Source organism: Prunus persica, chromosome G4 (genome assembly GCF_000346465.2).
Source record: "Prunus persica cultivar Lovell chromosome G4, Prunus_persica_NCBIv2, whole genome shotgun sequence".
Taxonomy (NCBI): Eukaryota; Viridiplantae; Streptophyta; class Magnoliopsida; order Rosales; family Rosaceae; genus Prunus; species Prunus persica.
Window position 1 is genome coordinate 4923572 of NC_034012.1, and position 25734 is coordinate 4949305.

General features: G+C 42.2%; 3 protein-coding genes across 20 annotated transcripts; all 3 read left to right on the plus strand.

The window, feature by feature from the left end:
* LOC109948952 lies at window positions 103-5157 on the plus strand. Of its 18 annotated transcripts, none has more exons than XR_002271415.1 (9): window positions 103-271; window positions 861-1326; window positions 1662-1735; window positions 2085-2130; window positions 2232-2286; window positions 2496-2679; window positions 2774-2817; window positions 3654-3741; window positions 4134-5157. XR_002271415.1 is itself a non-coding variant. In XM_020562954.1 (4 exons), the coding sequence occupies exons 1-4, from the start codon at window positions 2133-2135 to the stop codon at window positions 4189-4191; spliced, it is 480 nt and encodes a 159-aa protein (XP_020418543.1). In that variant the 5' UTR covers window positions 1748-2132; the 3' UTR covers window positions 4192-5157. The 18 variants fall into 18 exon arrangements, 1 of the variants encoding a protein (XP_020418543.1); XR_002271426.1 differs by having other exon boundaries at window positions 2575-2679; XR_002271420.1 differs by having other exon boundaries at window positions 2232-2282.
* On the plus strand, window positions 18257-20127 carry LOC109948518. The gene is made up of 2 exons (XM_020561686.1): window positions 18257-18897; window positions 19041-20127. Exons 1-2 carry the CDS (start codon window positions 18257-18259, stop codon window positions 20125-20127), a joined length of 1728 nt encoding a protein of 575 aa, XP_020417275.1.
* Window positions 20167-23190, plus strand: LOC109948519. The gene is made up of 2 exons (XM_020561687.1): window positions 20167-22594; window positions 22712-23190. The coding sequence occupies exons 1-2, from the start codon at window positions 20167-20169 to the stop codon at window positions 23188-23190; spliced, it is 2907 nt and encodes a 968-aa protein (XP_020417276.1).

The following is a 25734-nucleotide window of genomic DNA, read 5'->3' on the forward strand; positions in this document are numbered from 1 at the left end:
CCCTTGACTAATTGCTTTGTGTTTTTCCCGTTTTGCCCCCCTCTCCTTCGATTGTAATTTGTAACGACTTGGAGCCTTCGTTCTATCAGATACTGGGTTCACTTCTAACCAAGTCGGTTGGCCTGGTTGCGGGGCAATGATGGAAGAGGTCGGTCTACTGTTGGAGATTATCTGGAGGCTTCGATTTTTATGGGAGTGGCGTGCGTCGGTCTTCTTTTTCATATCGAACTCCAGCTTCCTCTCTGTTTCAGTCTCTTTCTCTCACTGATCTGTAAGTAAATTTTGCTTCATCTTTCCTTTCGATTTTTGTTGCTCTTCTTTTTCATTTTTGTTGTAACTAATATCTTGGATCTTATTTGATTAAACTATAAGACCTGTTTTAATTTGCTGCCCTAAAAGTCCAAATCTCTAATAGATGTTATAGATTTTCTGTTTGCATGTGGTTATAAATTTTCTGTCTGGCCGATTTTTTTATTTTTTATTTTTTTCTGTTTGTACTTATCTTCCGTTCCTTTTTTGGAGTCTCTCTTTGACCTTGAAGATGCATAAGGTTCTTGATTACTGTCAATTACTGAGAATCCTGTTATGTCATTTTCACATACAGCTCAAACAGACTAGCTTCCTATAGCATATACAGCCCTTGATTATAAAAGGGTGGAACCACATTCTCTTGATATAGTATTGCAATTGTATAGCAAGCTGTAAAATTTGTTGTATTACTTGCATTGTCCTGCTGTTCATAGGTAAATGCATAGCTTTAATTACCTCCTCTGTTTTTTTTTCTCTGTTTTCTTCTTTTTCTCAGCCTTTTGTAGATCTGAGTTATCAATCTTTACTTCTTTTTTCCCTTTATTTTTCAGGAAGGTTTATGCTTCTTTGGCAAGAAGAGAAATGCGCTGCAAGGAACCCAAAAATACCAGGACTCTTCATGCCTAATAGGAAACCCAATAGATGACTGTTAGGAATGTGACCCAAATTGGCCAAACAACAGGCAGAGCTTAGCAGATTGTGCAATTGGGTTTGGCTAATATGCTCTTGGAGGCAAAGGTGGTGAGTATTATATTGTCACAGACTCTTCTAATGATGATGCTGTGAATCCAAGGCGGGGCACTCTGAGTTATGCTGTGATACAGACTGAGCCTCTCTGGATTGTGTTCCCTGGCAACATGCTCATCAAGCTCTCCCAAGAGCTCATCTTCAACAGCTACAAAACCCTTGATGGCCGTGGAGCCAATGTCCACATTGTGGGTGGTGGCTGCACCACATTGCAGTTCATAAGCAATGTCATCATCCACAATGTGCATATCCACAACTGTTATCCGTCAGGTACATGAGTTTTCCACTTCATTTCATGAATTTTTATTTACCATATACGCATGGTTTGCTCATAGTTAAGTTTATTCAAATTTACTCGATACATATGATTTACGAATGATTGCAAATATTTAGTTTTATCTAATACATGTGACTTATGAATAAGAGACTGTGTGTATCTAGATTTACTTTAAATTTACCTTAAAACCCTTTGCCGGGTTGTTTTTGCTTTTACTCAAAAATAATTTTGGTGTATACTCTTGGAATTAGCTCAAGTAGCGGAGAAGGTGTTTGATAAAAATTGGTTAGGATTAGAATAAGTTAAGATTTCGATCCATTCCATGCAGGTGGCACTAACATGCGTTCAAGCCCAACCCACTACGGCTACCGCACAAAATCAGACGGATTTTGACTGGTAAAGGTATTCTCAAGGAAACTGACTTTTTGGACTTTATTTACTCTTTAAAATTGGCTTTCTGAAAGGGAAGATTTGAATGACTGATAAAACAGAGAATATAATTATATGTCAAATATTATATTGTTGTTTTTCAAGTAGCATTCGTCTTCTGGCTGCTCCTATCCATATATATAATGACAAATAGCATATTTGGATAATCAAATTTGTTCTTTTTCTTTCTTTTCAAAGTTACTAGGTTTAATTGTAACCGAAAAAAAAGTTACTAGTTTTAATTTGTGCTTACACACAATATACAATTTATTCTCCATTTAGCTTAACAAACTTATTAATGGCACTCTCTGCATATTTTCAGGATTGATACTCAATCAAATACAGGGAAATTTCAATCCCTCTTTCGTGTATGAGCCCTCATAAAGATGACATTTATATGCTTTTGTTGAAGAACTTTACGAAATATTCATTACATTTTTGTGTTGTTTTACCACACATTGTATTTCAGTATCTTCTTCAGGATGTTGCTTTGGAGCCCAAATGGTTGAATAAAATCCCTGTAGGTCAGGAGTTCATGCTTTTTTTTTAACTTTTACAGGGAACTTTTTACTTGATGTGGATAACTATCATTCTAGCCATGACATTGATTGAGGAGCCAATATAGTTAGCATTGGAATTTTAAATTAACTTTAGAATTCGTCATTAATTCTCAGGTCCAGTGAGATCTATTTCTTTTACTTTCGAGGTTTTATTTATTTATTTTATAACTCAGGTGGGTTTTTCTGGTAATGCATCTTCAGCCCCTGAATCAAGAAATTGTAAATTCTCCAGTAATGTGATGATTCATGCAGTTGACAAATTCGGGAGCTTCTTAAGGCAATTTCCTCTTTTTCCAAATGCTTTTCTGGTTGGTGGTTGGTGCAGAAGACTTCTTTATTATTCAACTTGCAGATCAGGTAAATTTTGAAGCACTCTGTGATGCAAGTACTTTTGTTGAGTATTTGTTCTCACATTGCATTGAATGAGGTTGATATTTTCTTTATCGGTCAGCTTCAAAAACTGAAGGTGGAACCAGCACATAAAACTTCTCCAGGGTAATATTCTAACCAATTTTTAGGATTAAGATTTAAGGCATCATGTGAACCGGGTATTTTGGTGGCTTCTGATTATCAACTTATTTATTGTGGTGCTAATTATTTGAACTCAAGTTATTTGTGCCTAATGAACCACAACTGTAATAATTTTAGTTGTAATATATATATGTTTGTGTGTCTATTTGTTTTTTGGTATATAAGCAGACCGTTGTCTCGCATCATGCTGAGGCTGATAGATAATTTTGATGAATTAGAACTTTATGATACACAAGGACAGAGTTGTAGGAACTGTCTTCGCTCACAATTAAGATGTCATTGTCCTCTGAATGAATTTGAAAACAAACCAGTCTTCGCTTCATGTCCTCATATTTTCATGTTTCCATTTGTTGGTATGAGAAAAGGAAATGTAACAGAGGTTGTGATTTCTGTTGGGGTCCATTCCAAAATTATATAGGTTCTGCTGCATGCTAAATTTGCAGCTCAACTCTTTCATCTATGTTACTGAGTCTTTGGAGCTCATTGTTTAGACTCTTGTTTATGGATAGTTTGATGATTTGCAGCATCAATGTTTTAGACAATTAAGGCACAGTGATTATCATCCATAGTTTTGACTTTGGTTTTTTATTTTTATTCCCTAGAAATTAATTTTAGTGAGAAATTTGGATTTCTATTTCAGAAGGTTTGTTCTAGAAAATACAAAATCCAAATATTATGAAGTGTGCACCGGAGAAGATCCTCTTTTTACTTTTCCAAAATATAAATAGTCTATTATATTAGTCTGATGTTTCATACCCCCAACTTATCTTTTATAGTTAATGTTCCATTTGTGTTTGCAGGCCCGAGTCATTGGGTATTATTGTTGGAATTATTTTCTTGGTCTTGGGAATCTTATTCTAGTTTTTCAACTTCACTGCAGATTCAAATGTAAGTTTGCTCTCTTTCATTGAATACAGGAACATAACTTCATTTCAATTTACAATTTCTGCAATTTATTGGTTCTTAGAGGTGAAACATGAGAATTCCTGTTTGTTTATTATCTGTTTGCCTACTTTTTAAATGTAGTTATTTACATAGTTAAGGGCGTTAGTGAAAAAACTGTTCCCACCAATTAAGGGGTAGGTTATGAGTACATTTTGTTCAAACCCATTAGAGTTTACAAATGAAAGAGATGGAAAAAATTTGATGGCCTCATACTAATTTGATGGCCTTATCAGATTGTTTAGATGTAATGAACAAAACTATAACCTATAGCCTGTTATTTCTGCCTTTATTCTGCTTACATTAACACATGTCATTTTCCAAATTTGTACCAACAGAGTTAAAACCTCCGCCGAGGACAAGAAAGAACATAAGCCACCTCTACAGCTGAGCTAACAAGAGAAAGAATCCCTATAGTTCAAATAGGCAGCTCTTGGGGACTTTGAAACATGTGATGCCATGTAGGCATACACCCTTCTCATCCAGCTAATATGTTTCTCAGTTTCCTTGTCATCATCCCAAGTGACCAAATACTGGATTGCAAATATACTTCCATTTCTATGTGGGAAAGGAGTTTCTGAATAAGATATCTCACTCATTCTTCCACCGTAAGGTGCCAATATCAACTGGGATGTCTCTACTTCAAGTAGTCTTTGCCACAAACCTTCCAAGCCAGCTTGTGAAATGTGTTGCGTCACATTGTCCGATTTTGCTTTGAAGAAGCTCCTAGATGGCTGAGTCCTTTTCAGCAAAACTTCCAAATATTCGCTTATTGGGAAGCCAGCAAAGTACATCACAGACTGGATCCAACTCATTTCAGTGCAATTGCTGTGGTCTAAACTCAAGTCCGGGAACTTATCTTGCATCAAAAGGAGAAGCTTCTCAACCGGTCCAAGAAACAACGAATCAAACGACACTTTAATAGTTTTGCCATCAGTTGCACCGGCTTCATTTGCAACTTCCACAACCAAATGTAAGAAAAGGTCTTCATGGAGCTTATCTGTTACACCTTCTTATATGGCCAGAATGACTGCAAAGCTCGAGCCTCATCCTCCTCTGATAGCCCATAAGAGTTCTTCTCCCATGGGCAGAGTTCTCCTCCAATCTAATAAAATCACTTTCTTGTTTCCCTTACAATTCTAACAAAAAGGATGAAAAGTAGAGGAAGTAGTTTCATGTGTAAGGTCACCATTTTCATTTCCTCTGTATGAAATGCATGAGCTCTTAGCTCACTTGAAAGATAATTGCAGGCATTAGGTGTGCATATTGAAGACAAAGCAAAGGTTCAGTATGTGTCTCTTTCTTCTGTCAGTTATTATAGAAGAAACAAGTAACAAAACTCTACGGATTTAGAGTCTTCTCAAAAACTTATTTTATAATTTGAGATACAAATGATTTAATAATCGCAATGTGGATCATATTATCCACATTATCATAAAATAAACCCTCTTAATTGTCGTTTTTTGTCATTCATATTAAAGAATGTTATAAAAATAACCTGGAATATGTATGAATATTAAGCTGCACGTAAAGTAGATGAGACACAGTATTTAACGAGGTTCGGCTATGCCTACGTCCCCGGAGAGCAGCAGTAGTAACTTTTCCACTATGTAAAATAATAGGGCTATAACTTTAGTATTTACAATATATGTGGCTCACTAATTTTTCTCTCTTGGAGAAATTTCTCTCCACTCTATTTTTCTCTCTACTTACTCACCCTCTTTCTTCCTTCTCTTCCTTTCTTTCTTGCCTCATTCATTCTTCTCTTCATTTTGGTGTGTATTACAAGTGAATGAGCAAGCCTATTTATAGGCTAAGGTTTTGGTAAAATACAGGGAATGGAAGGTTCCTGGAAGATGCAAGGAAACTTCCTGAATTGATAAATACAGGGAAGGAAAGTTCCTGGAAGATGCAAGGAAACTTCCTGAATTGATAAATACAGGGAAGGAAAGTTCCTGGAAGATGCAAGGAAACTTCATGAATTGATAAATACAGGGAAGGGAAAGTTCCTGGAAGATGCAAGGAAACTTCCTCTGTGGGCTCCACCTTCAAACTTTTACAACACTCCCCCTTGGAGACCACAAATGATATGGAATATGCCTCGTTAAAAACCTTGCCAGTAAAAACCCAGTGGGACAAAAACTGGTCGAAGGGAAAAAGAGTACATAATCACGTGTAACATAAAATTCTGTGTATATTGACGCGCGTGCGACACTGCCTCGTTAAAACCTTGCCAGGAAAAACCCAGTGGGATAAAAACCTAGACGAAGGAAAAAGAGTACAGTGTGTAAGGGTCTGTATTGACAGCACGCTCCCCCTGATGCTTGGCAAAATATCTTTAAGCCATACTGTTGATCATCTGTCTGAATATCATAGTTGACACTGTTGCTGTGAGTCAATAGTGTATGAAGGTCTTTATTAATACCATGCTCCCCTTTGTGTATATCTCCCCCTGAAAAATTTAGGACTAGCTTTTGTCCAGTAAGCGACCATAAAATTTTTCATAGTATACCCTAAACCCTTGAGCTACACTGCCTCGTTAACACCTTACCAGGAAAAACCCAATGGGATAAAAACCTGGATAAAGGAAAAAAAGTACAGTGTGGAGCTGAGCTCTATCTGGTCTAGTATACTTCCGGAAAAACATTTAAGGACCAACGGATAAGACTCTCTTAGTATAAGCAAGAATCTCGTTGGTATAATGCTCGATCGAGACAAATATTTCATGAATTCTGCAGAAGCTTTAATGTGTTGCAATCACATTATAATCAATGTACTCACTGAGGTAATTTATGCATATTAATATTGAGTACAAATTTTGTGCTTCAAGCACATGTCCTTTAGGGACTTGCTTTATGCAATGTCAATCCTCTCAACGGATTTTGTTTAAAAGGGATTAAGCTTTATGACACATTATATAGCTTTAACCCAGCTATTTATACATCTTTAGGGAATCGCTTCTGGCGATATGCTCCGTGCATTTAATAACCCTTAAAGATAATATGTTGGTCTCCGTAATTGTGTAATAAGGGGGGAACACAATTGAATCTGTAAATATGGAGAAAACCCAACATTCCTTGTTTCTGCCAGAAACAGTGTGTCATACAAAGTAGGTATATTCCCTTTTATTCCGAACACCCAAGTATAAATTCAGTATTAACAAATTTTGGGGTTCGTATTGTGGGTTTGTTCTTTCACGTTCATTCTCATTTATAATGGAATTACCTCGTTCCATTTTGGCTAATGATATTGTCGACATTTAATAATTGAACGTGGTTCCAATCAACACAGCCCATTGATGATTTGAGTAGCTACTCCAAAATCAAAAATTGTCATTCATCAATTCATGATCTCACAATTCTCATGTGCATGCGCATGCATCAATTATAAGCATTCCTTTGCTTTTGGGTACCTAAGCCACTTCAGGGGGCTTTTATTATGTGAGAATGTGGATTATAACCTCCATCGGAGCGTTATTTAGTAGTAGGGCGTGGATCATCTCCATTTTGGGAGTTGGAACATTGAGAACCCATATATCTGTCATGCTGCAGGCATGCCACAGATTAATACATACATGTCAATTAATTTATGGGACTTTAACCCATATTATGGGACTTTAACCCATATAATTTGCTACGCATTAGGCGTGCATAATATCAATATTGACATGTCAAAGGATTGTCCTTTTGGGACTTCAATCCACATCATTTGCTACGCAACAGGCGTGCATCATATTGATCACTGCTATACCCATATTTTGTTCTTATGGGACTTTAATCTGTGCAGTGTATTATCAATGTATCCAACTTGCAATCTGTAAAATTTGCGTTAATAATTCATGGATACATACAAGCCATTCTTTTGGAACGGACTTATCTCCTCATTTGGTTACCTTTCAAGATAAAATATCAAATAGGTATATAAGCATAAAATAACACAAGTATTGCTTACATCCTTAGGTGGGAGAAACTTTTCTCAAGTATCATTCAAGCTCATATCAGCCCAGTAAATATAATGTAGCGCTTGATGATCTAGTTATATCCTGCAAGAGCAAAAAATCACAACTCTTTTGCCTCTGTCAAAACAAATAACCCTCATAGTTAGGATTACTTCATGGATTCATTCTTCAGATGTTCATTCTAAAGAAATAAAATCTCTTATGAACAGAGAGTTATAAAAAGAGAAAAAATGCAAAAATAATGTGATATTGATTGCAAGAGAAGGTAAGCAATCAGGGAAGGAAGCTGGTGGGAGCAGACAATAAGCTCTCATATCTCCTAGTCTAGAAGGACTTCCGGAGATTAGAGCATAAGATCGCCTTCACAGTTTCCTGATGTAGTGGAAACGTGATCAGGGATAGTCTTGCTTCCTGAATGGATGATCAGAGATAGTCTTGCTTCTCAGGCATATTAAGTGCTCACTGATAAGAAAAACAAGTAGATATCGCATCACTAGGTATGGAGAAAACTGGATGTCTTCTGCAAAGAAAATTTCGTTAGTAACACATTTATACACAAATACAATGAATAGGTAGAACCGGTGAATTTCAAATTAACCATAGGAAAATTGCGAGATTCTCGGGATACTTTTGAAAAAGTAGTTCCGTGAAATCCGTAAAGCAAGATCGGCTTTGAAAATAATACTTTGAAAAACGCCGAAAGTGCCGACAGACATTATTAGAGGCCACGTGAAGTTTTTGGACTCTGGGAAAGAAAAAGATAATATGGGGATTCGAGAAGATATTGGGGTCCTGAAAAGTTGCCACATTTTCGTCTATAGATATTGCCTTTGCAAACTGCGTTCAACTCAACTTCCTTCATTTTCCGAGCCTTTAGTTTTTCTAAGACTTTCTTCGAAACCTTCTTAAAAAAAAATGGCTTCCTCTTCTTCCTGCCCAAATTATTTCAATTTAAATGATGCTCCCACAACAACCAGTGACGCCCAAGTTTGGCGTCCATCCTTTGTATCCAAAAATCGTCATCTCACAGTTAATGATTCTGTGATGATGAATGATGCTACTGCTGTCATAGTAGCTAGGAATTTCATTACTCCAATGGATGAAATGTTGTTGACAGGGAGATCAGAGGAAGAGGCTATTGATGACTCAATGGCTTTTAGCATTCAGAGTGCTGTTTCTGTTTCTAACATGGCTGATCGTTTGCGTGCCAGAGCAAACGAGGTTGAGAATTTAACAACTGAAAATTCGTCTCTCCAAAGAATGCTTCATGAGTCTCAACAGGAGGTTGAGAAACTTAAAGGAGAGAATAATGCCTTGTTGAAACTGGTGAGTTCGTACTCTGTTGATACACTGAGAAGGCTAGACATGCTGCAGGTCTCCAATGAAAGAATTTTGGGAGACCACGAGAAGCTCATGGCTAAGCTTAAGAGGCGCCGTCCTCTTCCTTCAGAGGCTTCCAGAACATAATGTAATTTTATAGATTTTACAGGGCCTGCACCTTCATTGCAGGAAAAAATCTATCTGTTGTATGTTCCTGTTATAATAATTGCGCATATTTTTAAACTTGCACCTGTGGTTTTTACGTCTTTTCAAAATGACGATTTGGAACCTTGTGCTTTATAGGTTCAAATAACCACATTGTCTCTCCCAAATTTCATATTTTATCGCATGGTAGCCCGGAACTTTTGGCCTGGGCACAAACTCAGAATTTATTTGCCCTTTTCAAATGGACATGAAATATGAATTGAGTAAAAGCCATGATAATATCGCAATATAGTAGTGAAGAGCATTAACTACTATATACCCACAACTTCAAGTTCAGGATCTCTCATATATTTGGATCCATGGGCTTCCGGCCCAGATATAACAAAATATGTGGGGAGCCTCAATTCATTATTTGAGGTTTATATTAATATTATCCATTTCGCAGTGTATTCTTAACAACCGGAATTCACAAAATATATTTCTTCCTTGAGGTGTCGATTATAACAAAATCGAACTTTATTAAATTCATCATCTTCTTATGCCAAAGAAATAGGTGGCATACCACAATTTGTAATAATACCTCAAGGGTTGTCCATTTAATTGTTGGAACTTCAGGTTCTCAACACTGTAAATTTTGAACTTCAGGCCAAAGCCACATATTCTCATGGTATGGACATTTTTACAATTTTCTGTACATATTTCTGGACTTCAAGTCCTTACATAATTGTCCATATCTTGAGGAACTTCTGGCATCTCATTTAATTGCTTATCCATGAGTTTAAGGAACTGCAGGTTCCCTTTTGTATATAGTGACGGTTTACCCAAAATGGTTAATATTTATGCATACGTCACTATTCATGTGAATAGTACTATTCATCAAGTCATGAATACGTATCTATTCATCTGCCAGTACAGTTATCATACATGTGTACGGCACCATGAACCAATATGGTACTGTTACATCATTAAGGAACTCTAGGTCCTTATTTACATGTCAGGGATCAAGGACCCTTAAGTCCGATCACATGTTTACAAATACAGTACCGGAGAGACTGCCAGCTCTCATATTAATATCATCATCAAGGATCTTCAAGTCCTGATGTAATTGTATGATGAGGATCAAGGAACTTCTGGTCCTGATCTGCATACTGTAAAAACTCATCATACAGCACATTTAATCCATAAAATAAATTGCTGGTAAATAAATTACTGGTATGGACGATAAACCCGCACCACACTTTAAATAAATGTAAATGTGCGGTAAATTAAATTCATAAAGTTAAGGTGCTTGTATGGGTATTAATTCTGCTCCATATATTTAAATAAAAGTAAAGGCGTGGACGATAAACCCGCACCACCCTTTTAAATAAATGTAAATGTGCGGTAAATTAAATTCATAAATTAAATTGCTTGCTGTATGGACGTTAATCCCGCACCATACTTTAAATAAAATTAAATGTGCGGTAAAGTAAATTGTGCTTGTATGGGCACTAATTCTGCTCCATACATTTAAATAAAAGTAAAGGCGTGGACGATAAACCCGCACCACCCTTTTAAATAAATACTGTTGTATGGGTAATAAACCTACACCATACAGTAAATAAAATAAATGTGCAGTAAAGTAAATTTCATAAAGTATAAATAATAGTGCAGCACAAAAATTATACCTGAGAGCTTCTCGTGCTGATAACGTGTTATAAAAATAACCTGGAATATGTATGAATATTGAGCTGCACGTAAAGTAGATGAGACACAGTATTTAACGAGGTTCGGCTATGCCTACGTCCCCGGAGAGCAGCAGTAGTAACTTTTCCACTATGTAAAATAATAGGGCTACAACTTTAGTGTTTACAATATATGTGGCTCACTAATTTTTCTCTCTTGGAGAAATTTCTCTCCACTCTATTTTTCTCTCTACTTACTCACCCTCTTTCTTCCTTCTCTTCCTTTCTTTCTTTCCTCACTCATTCTTCTCTTCATTTTGGTGTGTATTACAAGTGAATGAGCAAGCCTATTTATAGGCTAAGGTTTTGGTAAAATACAGGGAAGGGAAGGTTCCTGGAAGATGCAAGGAAACTTCCTGAATTGATAAATACAGGGAAGGGAAAGTTCCTGGAAGATGAAAATACAGGGAAGGGAAGGTTCCTGGAAGATGCAAGGAAACTTCCTGAATTGATAAATACAGGGAAGGGAAAGTTCCTGGAAGATGCAAGGAAACTTCCTCTGTGGGCTCCACCTTCAAACTTTTACAACAAAGAAGTCATTGTAAAAATAAATAAATAAACTGTTGCATTATCATTTGTCTGTGAAAACAATGAAGTTGCATTATTGTTTGGACACCTAGTAAGCAGCAAATGAATGCTGATTTTTAAACCTTCTTGCTACTCACTAAAATATAGATATCAGAAGTAAAGTACCCACTAATGTTGTTGTTTGGAGCAATTGCTCCCCCAGACAAAGTCCCGGGTTCGATTCCTACTATCCTTGTAGTGTGTGTGAGTTTAGTATATTATCGCCTCTCAAAATAGGAAAAGAAAAATATCAGAAATTGAGTTTCAAGTTGTGGAAGGAAAAACGTAGAAGAAAGCTTTCAGAAATTGAGTTGGCAAGTTGTGCACCAAACTGAGTTGAGAAGGATGAGAAGTAGAAGTGGAACTAGTTTTGCGTGTGAGATCTCTATTTCTCTGTGCATGTGGAATGGTATGAGCTCTGAGCTCACTTATATAGGTAGTTTGAGTTGAAAGAACAATGCAGCCATTGGATAACCATCGATGATTTTTCAATAATTGAAAAGATAGGAGCATACGCAAGAGACTGAAAAAGAAAAAGGTTATACAGTATTTTTAGACCTTTCAAAAAATGTTTTCAAAAAGGAAGAAGTGTTGTAAAGGTTTTTGTGTGGAGCCCACTAACTATTTATTTGGAGACTTTGAGTAAAGTTTGTCTGCAACTATCCCTTAGTGCACATTCACGTGGGTTGGCTACCTCTACCAATCTACCTATAAATAAGGCATTATCCTGCGTTTGCATAGACACCTCCAGACGAGAGAAGAATGACAGTCAGGCAGAAAAGAGGAAGAGAAGGAAGAAAGAGGGTGAGTGAGTAGAGAGGAAAGAGAGCAGAGAGAAATTCTCCAAGAGAGAAAATTCAGTGAGCTACACATATTGTAAACATTAAAGTTGTACATTATTTTATATAGTGGAAAAGTTAATGCTGCTGCTCTCCGAGGACATAAGCATAGTCGAACCTCGTTAAATGCTGTGTCTCATCTGCTTTACGTGCAGCTCAATATTTGCACATATTCCAGTTCATTTTATAACACGTTATCAGCACGAGAAGCTCTCAGGTGTACTGGTGACATTGGAAAAGCAGATGCTTGAATTCAAACATGCACATAACCAATTTAATATGATAAGATATGTTGGAAAGCTGTTTTTGGTTTAATATATTATAATGGCAAAAAGAAATGAACATATGCAATTGGGAGCATGTATATACACAGAACACATCCTTATCATTTGATTATTGGTTACTTTTATATATGGTTATCTTATATATATAATTATAATATTAATATTGAAAGGTGATAATATAATATAAAATGTATATATATATATTTATAATACTAATATACTTTATGAATATATATATAGTGGCGGTTTTATCCACACAGTTACTTTATTTATTGTATGGTGTAGGTTCATTACCCATACAATTTATTTACTGTATGGTGTAGGTTTATTACCCATACAACAGTATCTATTTAAAAGGGTGGCGCGGGTTTATCGTCCATGCCTTTATTTTTATTTAAATGCATGGAGCAGAATTAGTGCCCATACAAGCACGTTTACTTTATCGCACATTTACTTTTACTTAAAGTATGATGTGGAATTTACCCTCATACTTTATGGATTTACTCTACCGCACATTTAATTTTATTTAAGGTATGGTGCGGATTAACGTCCATACAACAAGCAATTTAATTTATGAATTTATTTTACCGCACATTTACATTTATTTAAAGTATGGTGCAGGTTTATCGTCCATACCAGTGATTTATTTACCAGCAATTTATTTTATGGATTAATTGTGTGGTATGATCCTTGATCCTCATCATACAATTACATCAGGACCAGAAGATCCTTGATGATGATAATGATATGAGAGCTGGCAGTCTCTCCAGTACTATACTTGTAAACAAGAGATCGGACTTAAAGATCCTTGATCCTTGACATGTAAATAAGGACATAGAGTTCCTTGATGATGTAACAGTACCGTATTAGTTAAAAGTGTCGTACACATGGATAGTAACTATATTGGCAAATGTACTGTACACATGAATATATACGTATTCATGACTTGATGAATAGTACTGTATACATGAATAGTGATGTATGCATAAATATTGACCATTTTGGGTAAACCGTCACTATATACAAAAGGGAACCTGCAGTTCCTTATACTCATGGATGAGCAATTAAATAAGATGCCAGAAGTTTCTCAAAATATGGACAATTACGTAAGAACTTGAAGTCCCCAAATATGTACAGAAAATTGTAAAAATGTCCATACCATGAGAATATGTGACTTTAGCTTGAAGTTCAAAATCTAACAGTGTTGAGAACCTAAAGTTCCAACAGTTAAATGGACAACCTTTGAGGTATTATTGTAGATTGTGGTAAGCCACATATTTCTTTGGCATAAGAAGATGATGAATTTAATAAAGTTCAATTTTGTTATAATCGACACCTCAAGGAAGAAATATATTTTGTGAATTCTGGTTGTTAAGACTACATCGCGAAATGGATAATATCAGTATAAACTTCAAATGATGAATTGAGGCTCCCCACATATTTTATTATATCTGGGCCGGAAGCCCATGGATCCAAATATATGAGATATCCTGAACTTGAAGCTGTGGGTATATAGTAGTTAATGCTCTTCACTACTATATTGCGATATTATCGTGGCTTTTACTCAATTCATATTTTATGTCCATTTGAAAAGGGCGAATAAATTCTGAGTTTGTGTTTAACCTGGGCCAGGAGTTCCGGGATTTGGGAGAGTCGATGTGGTTATTTGAATCTATAAGGCACAAGGTTTCAAACTGTCATTTTGAAAAGACGTAAAAACCACAGGTGCAAGTTTAAGACTGTGAGAATTATTATAATAAGAAAGGAGCATACAACAGATAGATTTTTTCCACCTGCAATGAAGGTGCTGGCCCTGTAAAATCTATAAAATTACATTATGTTCTGGAAGCCTCTGAAGGAAGAGGACGGCGCCTCTTAAGTTAGCCATGAGCTTCTCCTGGTCTCCCAGAATTCTTTCATTGGAGACCTGCAACATGTCTAGCCTTCTCAGTGTATCAACAGAGTACGAACTCACCAATTTCAACAAGGCATTATTCTCTTCTTTAAGTTTCTTAACCTCCTGTTGAGACTCATGAAGCATTCTTTGAAGAGACGAATTTTCAGTTGTTAGCTTCTGAACCTCGTTTGCTCTGGCACGCAAACGATTAGCCATGTTAGAAACAGAAGCAGCACTCTGAATGCAAGAAGCCATTGAGTCATCAATAGCCTCTTCCTCAGACCTCCCTGTCAACAGTATTTCATCCATTGAAGTAATGAAATTCCTAGCTACTATGACAGCAGTAGCATCATTCATCATCACAGAATCATTAATTGTGAGATGACAATTTTGGGATACAAAGGATGGACACCAAACTTTGGGGTCATTGGTTGTTGTGGGAGCATCATTTAAATTGAAATAATTTGGGCAGGAAGAAGAAGAAGCCATTTTAAGAAGGTTTAGAAGAAAGTCTTAGAAAAACTAAAGTTTCAGAAAATGAAGGAACTTGAGTTGAAACGCAGTTGCTCAAATCAAGTTTTGCAAAGGCAATATCTATAGGAGGAAATATGGCTACATTTTCCAGGATCCCAATATTATCTCAGATCCTCATATTCTCTTTTTCTTTTCCAGATTCCAAAACTTCACGCGGCCTCCATTAATGTTTGTCGGCACTTTCGGTGTTTTCAAGTATTATTTTCGTCAAAGCCGATCTTGCTTTGCGGATTTCACGGAGCTACTTTTTCAAAAGTACCCCTAGAATCTCACAATTTTCCTATGGTTAATTTGAAATTCACCAGTTCTACATATTCCTTGTATTTGTGTATAAATGTGCTACTAACGAAATTTTCTTTGTAGATCTAGAGATGCGATATCCCCTTATTTTTCATATCAGTGAACACTGAATGTGCTTAAGAAGCAAAACTATCTCTGATCATCTATTCAGGAAGCGAGACTATCCCTGATCACGTTTCTGCTACATTGGGGAACTGTGAAGGCGACCACATGCTCTAATCTCCTGAAGTTCTTCTAGACTAGGAGAAATGAGAGTTTGTTGTCTGCTCTCATCAGCTTCCTCACCTGATTGCTTACCTTACCTTTCAATCAATATCACAATTTTTGTATCTTTTCTTTCTTTTTATAACTCTCTGTTCATAAGGGATTTTATTTCTTTAGAACGAACATTCAAAGAAAGAATCCATGCAGTGATCCTAACTCTGAGGGTTATTTGTTTTTGACAGAGAGAAGAATTGTAATTTTTGCTCTTGTAGGATATAACTAGATCATCAAGCGCTACATTATATTTACTGGGCCGATACGAGCTTGAATGATACTTGAGAAAAGTTTCTCCCACCTAAGGATGTAAGCAATACTTGTGTTATTTTATGCTTATATACTTATTTGATATTTTATCTTGAAAGGTAACCAAATGGGGAGATAAGTCCGTTCCAAAAGAATGGCTTGTATATATCCATGAATTATTAATGCAAATTTTACAGATTGCAAGTTGGATACATTGATAATACACTGCACAGATTAAAGTCCCATAAGAACAGAATATGGGTATAGCAGTGATCAATATGATGCACGCTTGTTGCGTAGCAAATGATGTGGATTGAAGTCCCGAAAGGACAATCCTTTAACATGTCAATATTGATATTGTGCACGCCTAATGCATAGCAAATTGTATGGGTTAAAGTCCCAGAAATTAATTGACATGTATGTATTAATCTGTGGCATGCCTGCAGCATGACAGATATATGGGTTCTAAATGTTCCAACTCCCTAAATGGAGATTATCCACGCCCTACTGTAAAATAACGCTCCATTGGAGGTTATAATCCACATTCTCACATAATAAAAGCCCCATGAAGTGGCTTGGGTACCCAAAAGCAAAGAAATGATTATAATTGATGCATGCGCATGCAAATGAGAATGGTGGGATCATGAATTAATGAATGACAAATTTTGATTTTGGAGTAGCTACTCAAATCATCAATGGGCTGTGTTGGAACCACGTTCAATTATTAAATGTCGACAATATCATTGGCCAAAATGGAATGAGGCAATTCCATTATAGATGAGAATGAACGTGAAAGAACAAACCCACAGTACGAACCCTGTTTACACCATAATGAACCGAGCAGACCCAGCATCAAAGCGACTAGCACCAAGGCAGCCACGCCTTCTCCCGTGCCGAAGGAAGACACACTTCCGAGGTGCCAGACACCTGCCGAAGCTCCCAGCTGCCAAACCTAATTCCAGGACACGTGTCGCCACCACAACGGCTTGCACAAAGTCCCACATTGGAACTTTGTGCAAAGCTCCCACTTTCACCTCCCTATAAATAGGGAACAGTACCCAGGTAAAAGCAAGAACTACTCTCCCACTTTTACCGTTACTCTGCTAGAATTACTACTTGTAACTGACTTAGGCATCGGAGAACCTTCGGCTGGCACCACACCGGTGTCCGAAGCTTAACGATTGCTTCTCCCACTTTGTCTACTGTAGGTTTCCCATCAACCTATATTTCACCAAGGGCCCCAGCTCTCTTCCCTGCTGAAGACCCCACATACCTAATCACTAAGTTGGACTCACTATTGGCCGGGCCATTTTGAGCATCAACAGTTTAGCGCCGTCTGTGGGAATTCGACACTTGAATCCCTGCATTCTCTATCAGCCTAGCTGGCTCCTTCACCCCTCAGGCCCCGTCGCCTCTTCTTCACCCCACACTCTGCTATGCCGACCGAGGATAGCCACGATACCCAGCATCATACCCCCCGCGGTGGTACTTCTAGAAGGAAATCTTCGGAAGATGCCACTCTCCAGGCAGAAGTGGAGCGCCTCTGCGACAGTGTCACTAAAATGTCGGAAAAATATGAGCACCTTCATTGCAGGAACGTTGAGCTAGAACATGACTACCGTGCTTTAAAGCGGAACTGGGAAAGGACTCACACCCAGGATGCCCAGCAAGACCTCACCCAGAACGTTGGGCTTACTCAGCCGAACCAGCCAGTACATTCCAGCCACAGTGCCTCGGCCCAAGCTAGGCTCCGCAAGGGTAAAGACCACCTTCATCCGGAGATAACCCAGTCACGACCCTTTTGCGTTCCCCCACCGAGGGACCGACCCCATGAACCAGTCAGGATCTACCAAGATTGCAGGGATCGCCTCTCGGACCGTCAGCCAAGGCCGATCCCTATCCCTGTCAACCTCGAAGACCCACGGGTGACACACCTGGGCCCCTCGCCAGCCCCCGTCCGCATACCCGACGATGAAGGTGTCGGGGACTCGGATACTTGGGAATTTTATAATTCAGAGACCTGGCCAAATTACCACACCGGGGCGCTGGAAAATTGGGAACAATCCCCAGTCCCTGTCTGTCCCGCCCCCAGGCCTTTGGCACCTGAAACTCTTCCTCATGCCGACCCGGCCATGAGGCTTCTCTTCGAAAAGGTCCGGCGCCTGGAAAGCGAACAACATCGCAGCCATCAACCCCTCTAGGCAAAACCACGACCAGGGCCCTTTACCGAACGCATCCTCCACTACCACCAGGAGAAAGATATCCAGCCACTCCGCATCGCTTTCTACACTGGCACGGAGGACCCTCTCACCCACATCCACTCCTTCTAGTCTGCCCTTGGGTGCAAAGGCCTCACTGATGAAGGCATGTGCCTCCTTTTCCCTTCCACCCTCAGCGGCGCGGTCCTGAATTGGTTCTACAGGCTCCACCCCCGCACCATCAACTCCTTCGATAGTCTCAAGCAGACGTTTCTGGACCATTTTATGATCCAGACTGATCGCCTATACTCTGCCGACGACTTGTATATGCTTAGGCAGGCTGAGGACGAACCCCTTCGGGAATATGCAGCTCGGTTCAGTCATGAATACTCCCGCTGCCCAGACACTGACGATCGCGCTGCCTTAGGCGCTTTTAAGAGCGGCCTCCGCGAGTCTAACTTCCGCTACCTGGTTCATAGCAACAGTTGGAACACATATGCAGAGCTGATGAAGCAGGCGGCGGTCCATGCTAAGGCTGAATACTTCAATTCCAAGCGTGGCCCAGCCAACCTGATGCGCAACGCTTTCGCTGATCCTCCACCTGCTTTAGCACCCGCCCCAGCCTCACCTCAGCATTCTACCCCTGCCCCGAGTGCCCAGGATACCCAACAACATAAGCGGAAGGATAGCTACCAGCATCCCTTCGGCAATAACAAACGTGGCAGACATGGTAACCACCATCAATCTAGTGGAAGCAACCCTCCCAGGCCTGGTGATCGGGCCCCACTTCCATTCACACCCAGGCCCAGGTTTGAGGTTTTTACGACCCTCAACACCACCTATGAGAACGTCCTGGTGCGTGAAGCCCCCATCATCCCCAAGCCACCCCCCGGAGACCATCCAACAAGCCTATGCCAAACACGGGGGTCTTCTGTCGCTTTCATCAATTCAGCGGCCATGACACCGAGTCTTGTGTTACGTTGCGCAACATAATTGAAGGGCTCATCCGGGAGGGTAAGCTGGACAACTATGTGCGCAACATACCAGCCCCGCCTAACCCTCACCAACGACAAATAAACATGATCTCCACCATCAGCGGAGGTCCTACCCTGGCTGGCACCTCCAACAACTCCATCAAACATTATGTCCGCTCCACCTATGCGCACCAGGTCTTCAGCACCGAGCAGGGACGATTGCCAAAGACCCACAGGACTGGCTGGGCCCCCATTACCTTCTGCGAGGAGGAGGAGCGTGGTGTTATCCTCCCCCATGATGATCCACTCATTATCCGGGCTGACATTTCTAACTTCGACGTTGGGCGTATCCTGGTGGACACTGGCAGCTCGGTCAGTGTGATGTTTGCCGAGGCCTTCAATGAACTCCAGGTCCCGCCTCACCTACTCGACCGAAGCATCACACCCCTTGTGAACTTCTCGGGTGATGTGGTCCAGCCCATTGGCAGCATTCATCTCCCTATCTCAATTAGGGCCGCACCCCAGCGGACGACGATCACTACCCCCTTCCTTATCGTCGATTGCCCCACAGCCTACAACGTCATCCTCGGCCGCCCAGCCTTGGCCCAAATGAGGGCTTTTATTTCCACGCATATGCTGCTGTTGAAGTTTCCCACTCCTAATGGCCCAGGCACGGTGCGCGGCGACCAACTCGGAGCCCGGAGCTGCTATGCTTCAGCCGTCAAATCCACCAATCGCCAACATAGGAGTGAAGCCCTAGTAGTAACCAAGGCTCCCGCCCCTCCTCAAGCTGGCACAGAACCACCTGAACACCCAAGGGAGGAGTCCATCGCACCACAGGCCGAACCCATGGAGGACCTGGAGCTGCTTACCCTCCATGACGATATCCCGGATCGACAAGTCCGGATCGGCACCTCCATCTCGCCAGAACTTCGCTCTGACCTGGTCGCCTTTCTCCGCCTCAACTCCGAAGTCTTCGCATGGTCCTACAATGACATGCCTGGCATATCACCAGACATCATATCCCATAGGCTTAGCGTCAATCCTGCCGTCAGACCAGTCTGACAGAAGCGCCGCGCTTATGATCTCGAGCGCTATGAGGCCATGAGGGCGGAGGTGGATCGATTGAGTAGCATCAGATTCATCAGGGAGGTTGACTATCCTACATGGTTGGCTAACGTCGTGATGGTCCGCAAGCCAAGAAAGGGCTGGCGCATGTGTGTCGACTACACCAACCTTAACCGGGCTTGCCCAAAGGACAGCTTCCCGCTACCCCGCATTGACCAGCTAGTCGACGCCACAGCCGGCCACGCCCTCCTTAGCTTCATGGATGCTTATTTAGGTTACAACCAGATCTTCATGCACCCCGAAGATCAGGCCCACACCTCTTTCATTACGGACCGCGGCCTCTACTGCTATAAGGTGATGCCCTTTGGCCTCAAAAACACCGGGGCTACTTATCAGCGTTTGGTGAATCAGCTCTTTGCCCCACTGATTGGCAATACCATGGAGGTCTATGTCGATGACATGCTAGTCAAGAGTCGCACAGCTGACCAACACATCCCTAACCTCTCTGCCATGTTCACCATCCTGAAGCAGTACAAAATGAGGCTTAACCCCACCAAATGTGCATTCGGGGTGGCTTCCGGCAAATTCCTGGGCTTCATGATCAGCCAGAGAGGTATTGAGGCCAATCCAGAAAAGATCCAGGCCATCTTAGACATGATGGTACCTAAGACGGTCAAAGATATCCAAAGCCTTACAGGGCATGTCGCAGCCCTGACCAGATTTATCTCCAAAGCCACTGACCGCTGCGCCCCATTCTTCAAGGCCCTTAAAGGCACCAAAAGAAACATCACCTGGACTGCTGAATGCGACACGGCTTTCAGCGAGCTCAAGGAGTATATGGGCCGGGCCCCTTTATTGTCCACCCCTGAGCACGGAGACATCCTCATGATTTATCTCTCAATCTCAGCTTCGGCTGTTAGCTCTGTGCTCATCCGATCAAAGGATAACGCGGAACACCCAGTGCATTATGTTAGTAAGGCATTGCAAGATGTCGAAGTTCGGTACCCGGACATCGAAAAATTGGCGTTTGCCCTGGTCGTCTCGGCAAGACGCCTCCGACCATATTTCCAAGCTCACACCATCCATGTCTTAACCAACCAACCGCTCCGACAGGTGTTGCAGAACCCAGAAACTTCTGGGAGGCTAGTCAAATGGGCCATTGAACTGGACGAGTTTGATATTCATTACAAACCCCGCCCGGCTATGAGGGGACAGGCCGTTGCTGACTTCCTATCCGAATTCACGGAGCCCCAAACTTCCGCAGCTACCCAGCTCATAACCGAACCCAATCCCCCTCCTAGCCAGGACCAAACCCCCACCGAAGGCAATCTCGACTTGACCCAGCCCCTGTGGACCTTATTCGTAGACGGCTCTTCTAATGCCCAGGGCTGTGGGGCCGGCCTCGTTCTCATCTCCCCAGACAAGGTTGCCCTCGAGTACGCCCTTCGCTTCAAATTCCAAGCCTCCAACAATGAGGCCGAATATGAAGCACTCTTAGCTGGTCTTCGATTAGCCAAAGAGATGGACGCCAGGAAAATTCAGATATTCAGCGATTCACAACTCGTGATCCACCAGGTCAACCAGGACTTCACGGCTAAGGATGCCTCTATGACGGCCTACCTCCAGCACGCTCGGCACTTGCTGGCGACCTTCTACGCCCACTCTCTCAAGCAAGTGCCTCGCTTCGAGAATAGCCATGCCGATGCACTAGCCAGGTTGGCATCAGCCTTGGAACAAGGAATGGGTCGCCACATCCACATCGAGTTTTTGGCCCAGCCCAGCACACAAGCCCCACTCATCTGCACTATTGATCACAGCCTTACATGGATGGACCCCATCCTCCAGTTCTTACAAAACCAAACACTACCGGCTAATCCGGCCGAAGCACGACGCGTTCGCCATCGCTCTGCCCGTTACCTGATCATTAACGGCTCCTTATACAAGCGGGGTTTCAGCCTTCCTTACCTCCGATGCCTGACTCCAGAGGAGGGTCACTATGTCCTTCGAGAAATCCATGAAGGCATATGCGGTAACCACTCGGGCGCACGCTCGCTGGCCCATAAGGCAATCCGCCAAGGATACTTCTGGCCATCACTCCACACTGACGCCCAGGAATTCACCCAGAAATGTGACAAGTGTCATCGATTTGCCAACATTCCACAACTCCCGGCTGAACCGTTGACTGCCATCGTCAGCCCTTGGCCATTTGCCCAATGGGGACTGGATCTCATTGGACCTATGCCAGAGGGCAAGGGCCAAGTCAAGTATGCAGTTGTGGCCGTAGACTACTTCACCAAGTGGGCTGAGGGCGAGGCCTTGGCCACCATCACTGCGGCTCGCATCGAATCCTTTGTGTGGCAAAACATTGTATGTCACTTCGGCATCCCCAACTCCATCGTCACCGACAATGGCCAGCAATTTGACAACGCCAAATTCAAACAATTTTGTTCCAACCTCAAGATTCGTCTGTGTTTCGCCTCCCCAGCCCATCCTCAGTCCAATGGCCAGGTCGAAGCCGTGAACAAAATTATCAAGAAGACCCTCAAGACAAAACTTGACAAAGCCAAGGGCTGCTGGCCAGAACTACTCCCAGAAGTACTTTGGTCCTACCGCACCACCTTCCGCACATCCACGGGTGAAACGCCGTTCTCCCTATCATTTGGAACCGAGGCCGTGGCTTCGGTAGAGATTGGCCAGCCCACATACCGAACCTCCACTTACGATGCCACGGCCAATGACGAGCAGTTGGCCCTCAACCTCGACTTCATTGACGAGCTCCGGGACCAATCGAGCATGCGTAATATCGCGTACAAACAACGGATCGCCAAATATTACGACTCCCGAGTCAAGCCCCGTGCTTTCAAAATGGGGGACTGGGTCTTGCGCAAAGTTTCCTTGGCTACCAAAAATCCCAACGAAGGTACCCTCGGCCCTACATGGGAAGGTCCTTATGAGATTATCAAAATCTGCCGCCCCGGCACTTATCAGCTTCGTGATTCTACAGGCAAGACGCTGCCTCACCCGTGGAATGCTGACCACCTCAAGTACTATTACGAGTAAACATATCTAGACCCTAAGACAATACTTTGGTCTTGATTATTTACTGTAAGGTAAAAGTAAGGTATCTAGACCCTAGACCACTTGTACCTTCTGTCTTTCGGCATCTATTTCAATGAAATGCCTGACTCCGGCTCATTCTCATGCACTCACATTGTTATCATTTTTACTAACACAATTGATATCGAACCAAGTCTCATATCATAAATAAAAACACCCTTGCTCCAGGCAAGGACAAGTGTTCGTACATAAACAAAATAACCAGTGTTCCAACACAATCACTAAAGTACAAAATCACTATAACACATAACGAAGGCAACGCCTTCAAGACTCGGTCGACGGGGCATCCTCAGTGGCCGGCTCAGCCTCTGGTGTCGGGGCGCTAGCATCCGCAGGAGGGGTCTGTGCAGGAGGCTCGCCACTGGTGTCAAAGTTAATCTCCACCAAGGGGTTGAACCTAACCAACCTATCTTCCCAGTGAAGCTGCTCATCAACCAGTCGGTCCATGATATAGCTCTTCAGCTCCTCTGAGGATCGGAAGGACTCAATCGCCTCGACTCGGGCAGCAACCACCTCTTCGGCCTTCGATCTCTTCAGCTCCTCCACCTCCTTGGCCAGGGCCGCCTTTTGAACCAGCAAGGCGTTCTTCTCTCGGATGGCCTCCTGCGCCTCCGTCATTTTGCTCTTGGCTAGCTCATCCCGCCTCTTCAGCCTCTGGATCTCCTTGTCAGCCTCGGCCATGCTGACGTACATCTCGCCAAAGGCCTGCAAAACAAAAACCATGTTAGTCAATCCACACAAAAATAATCCAACACAAATACATTCAAAAAAGGGCCCAAACACTTACATAGGCAGAGGTGAGGATCGTCTTTTGGGCCCGGTCAATGAAGGAAGAAGCTGGAGTCCTCGCCAGAGCCTCAGGGTCGCTCTTCACACCTTCCAGGAAGACGTTCACTAAAGGCACCTCCTGCCGGTGCATAGCCAGGTTGACCTCCTTCTTCTACTGGCGTAGCCTGCCGAAGTCTACCTTCTCTACCCCTTCAGCGAACACGTCCTCCATGTCGAAGGGTAGCTTCGGCGGTGCCTGCAGATCAAAGGGCGGAAGTCTCGGCCCTGACCCCATCACATGCTGATGAGCCTCCTCCAAGGCTTTCCTTTTCCCCAGCACGTCCGCGACCCGACCCTCATCATCATCCCTGGGTCGTTTTCCAGCACTCTTCTCAGCTTTCTTGGCCCGAGACTCCCTCAGCCGCTTCTGCATCTCGGCCTCATCAATGTCTACGGCCACCTTCGTGCTCCCCCTTATGATGCCAGCCACTGTCAAAACAAACAAAGCAATTCTATTACTCAAACTCACAAAGGCTCAGCACACAACAAAAAGATAACCCAGGTACTTACTTCCTTGCAGCAGTCCGGACTCAAACAAATTCTTCTGCGTGACTAGGTTCCCGCACTCACGCTCAGTCTCTGATAGCTGCGCCCTCACCCACTCAACCTCGTCTTCTTGCTCCTTGGAGATAGGGCCCCACTTCACCGAACCTGCATCAAGAGTTAGAAACTACTTATCCATTTACATTGGCTCAAACAAAATACAGAACCAAAAATAGGAGCCAAGACAACACAATCAGGCATTGGACAATCTTAAGAGATGGGGCCAAGGACCTATAGACTGGAAGTGGGTAGGAATGTGCTGGACAACGCTCTTCCCTGGAGGACTCTCCCAGTCCCCGTAGGCCATGCACCACCTGTTCCTCCAAGACTTTTGCGTTGTGGGCTTGTGTCCAATAAAATAGCCTCTCTCATTCGCCTTTCGGCAATTCGCCTGTACCCAGCCAAAATTCCCCTGCTGTTTCGAAATGGAGTACATGTACATGAATTGCTCAAACGTTGGCTCCCCTAACCCAGCCAACCACCAAGCAATATACACCCCATGAAGAAGAATCCAAAAGTTGGGATTATACTGCCCCGGTGCATACCCCAACTTGGCCAACATCATCTGAACCCACGGATACATATCTGTAAAAATCATCACGGAGCCATCCAAAGGATATCTGACTACATCGGCCTCAGTGGGTAACCTCAAGCCCACATAGGCTGGCACACAAAAATCTGTTCGTAGCTGGGCCAATTTCGCTTCTGTAAGTGTATTTCGCCTCGGCAACGGGACACCAACCCGGATGTTTAATCCCTCTACACCGAAGCCACGGCTATACCCACAGACCCTGATGGTGATGCCTGGTTGCTCGAACCCACTTCTTGCGTTTGAGGCAAGGCTAGAACCCGATTTGCTATAGCCTCTAACTCTATATAATTTCTCTGCATCTCCCTATATGCAGCCGACCCAGAGTCTCCCGATGGCTCAACCCTCTCACCCCAGGCCCTATCATCCTACTTTCTATAGTGCCTTCTACCAGACCCTCTGTCTCTGAACTCTCCTCTTCAGAACATATATACTGGCTGGGCTCTTCACTCTCAGTATCATCCCCACCAAAGGCAGGGGGGTCAAGACTTTCCCTATCAGAACTTTCAGACATCTACAAATATGGA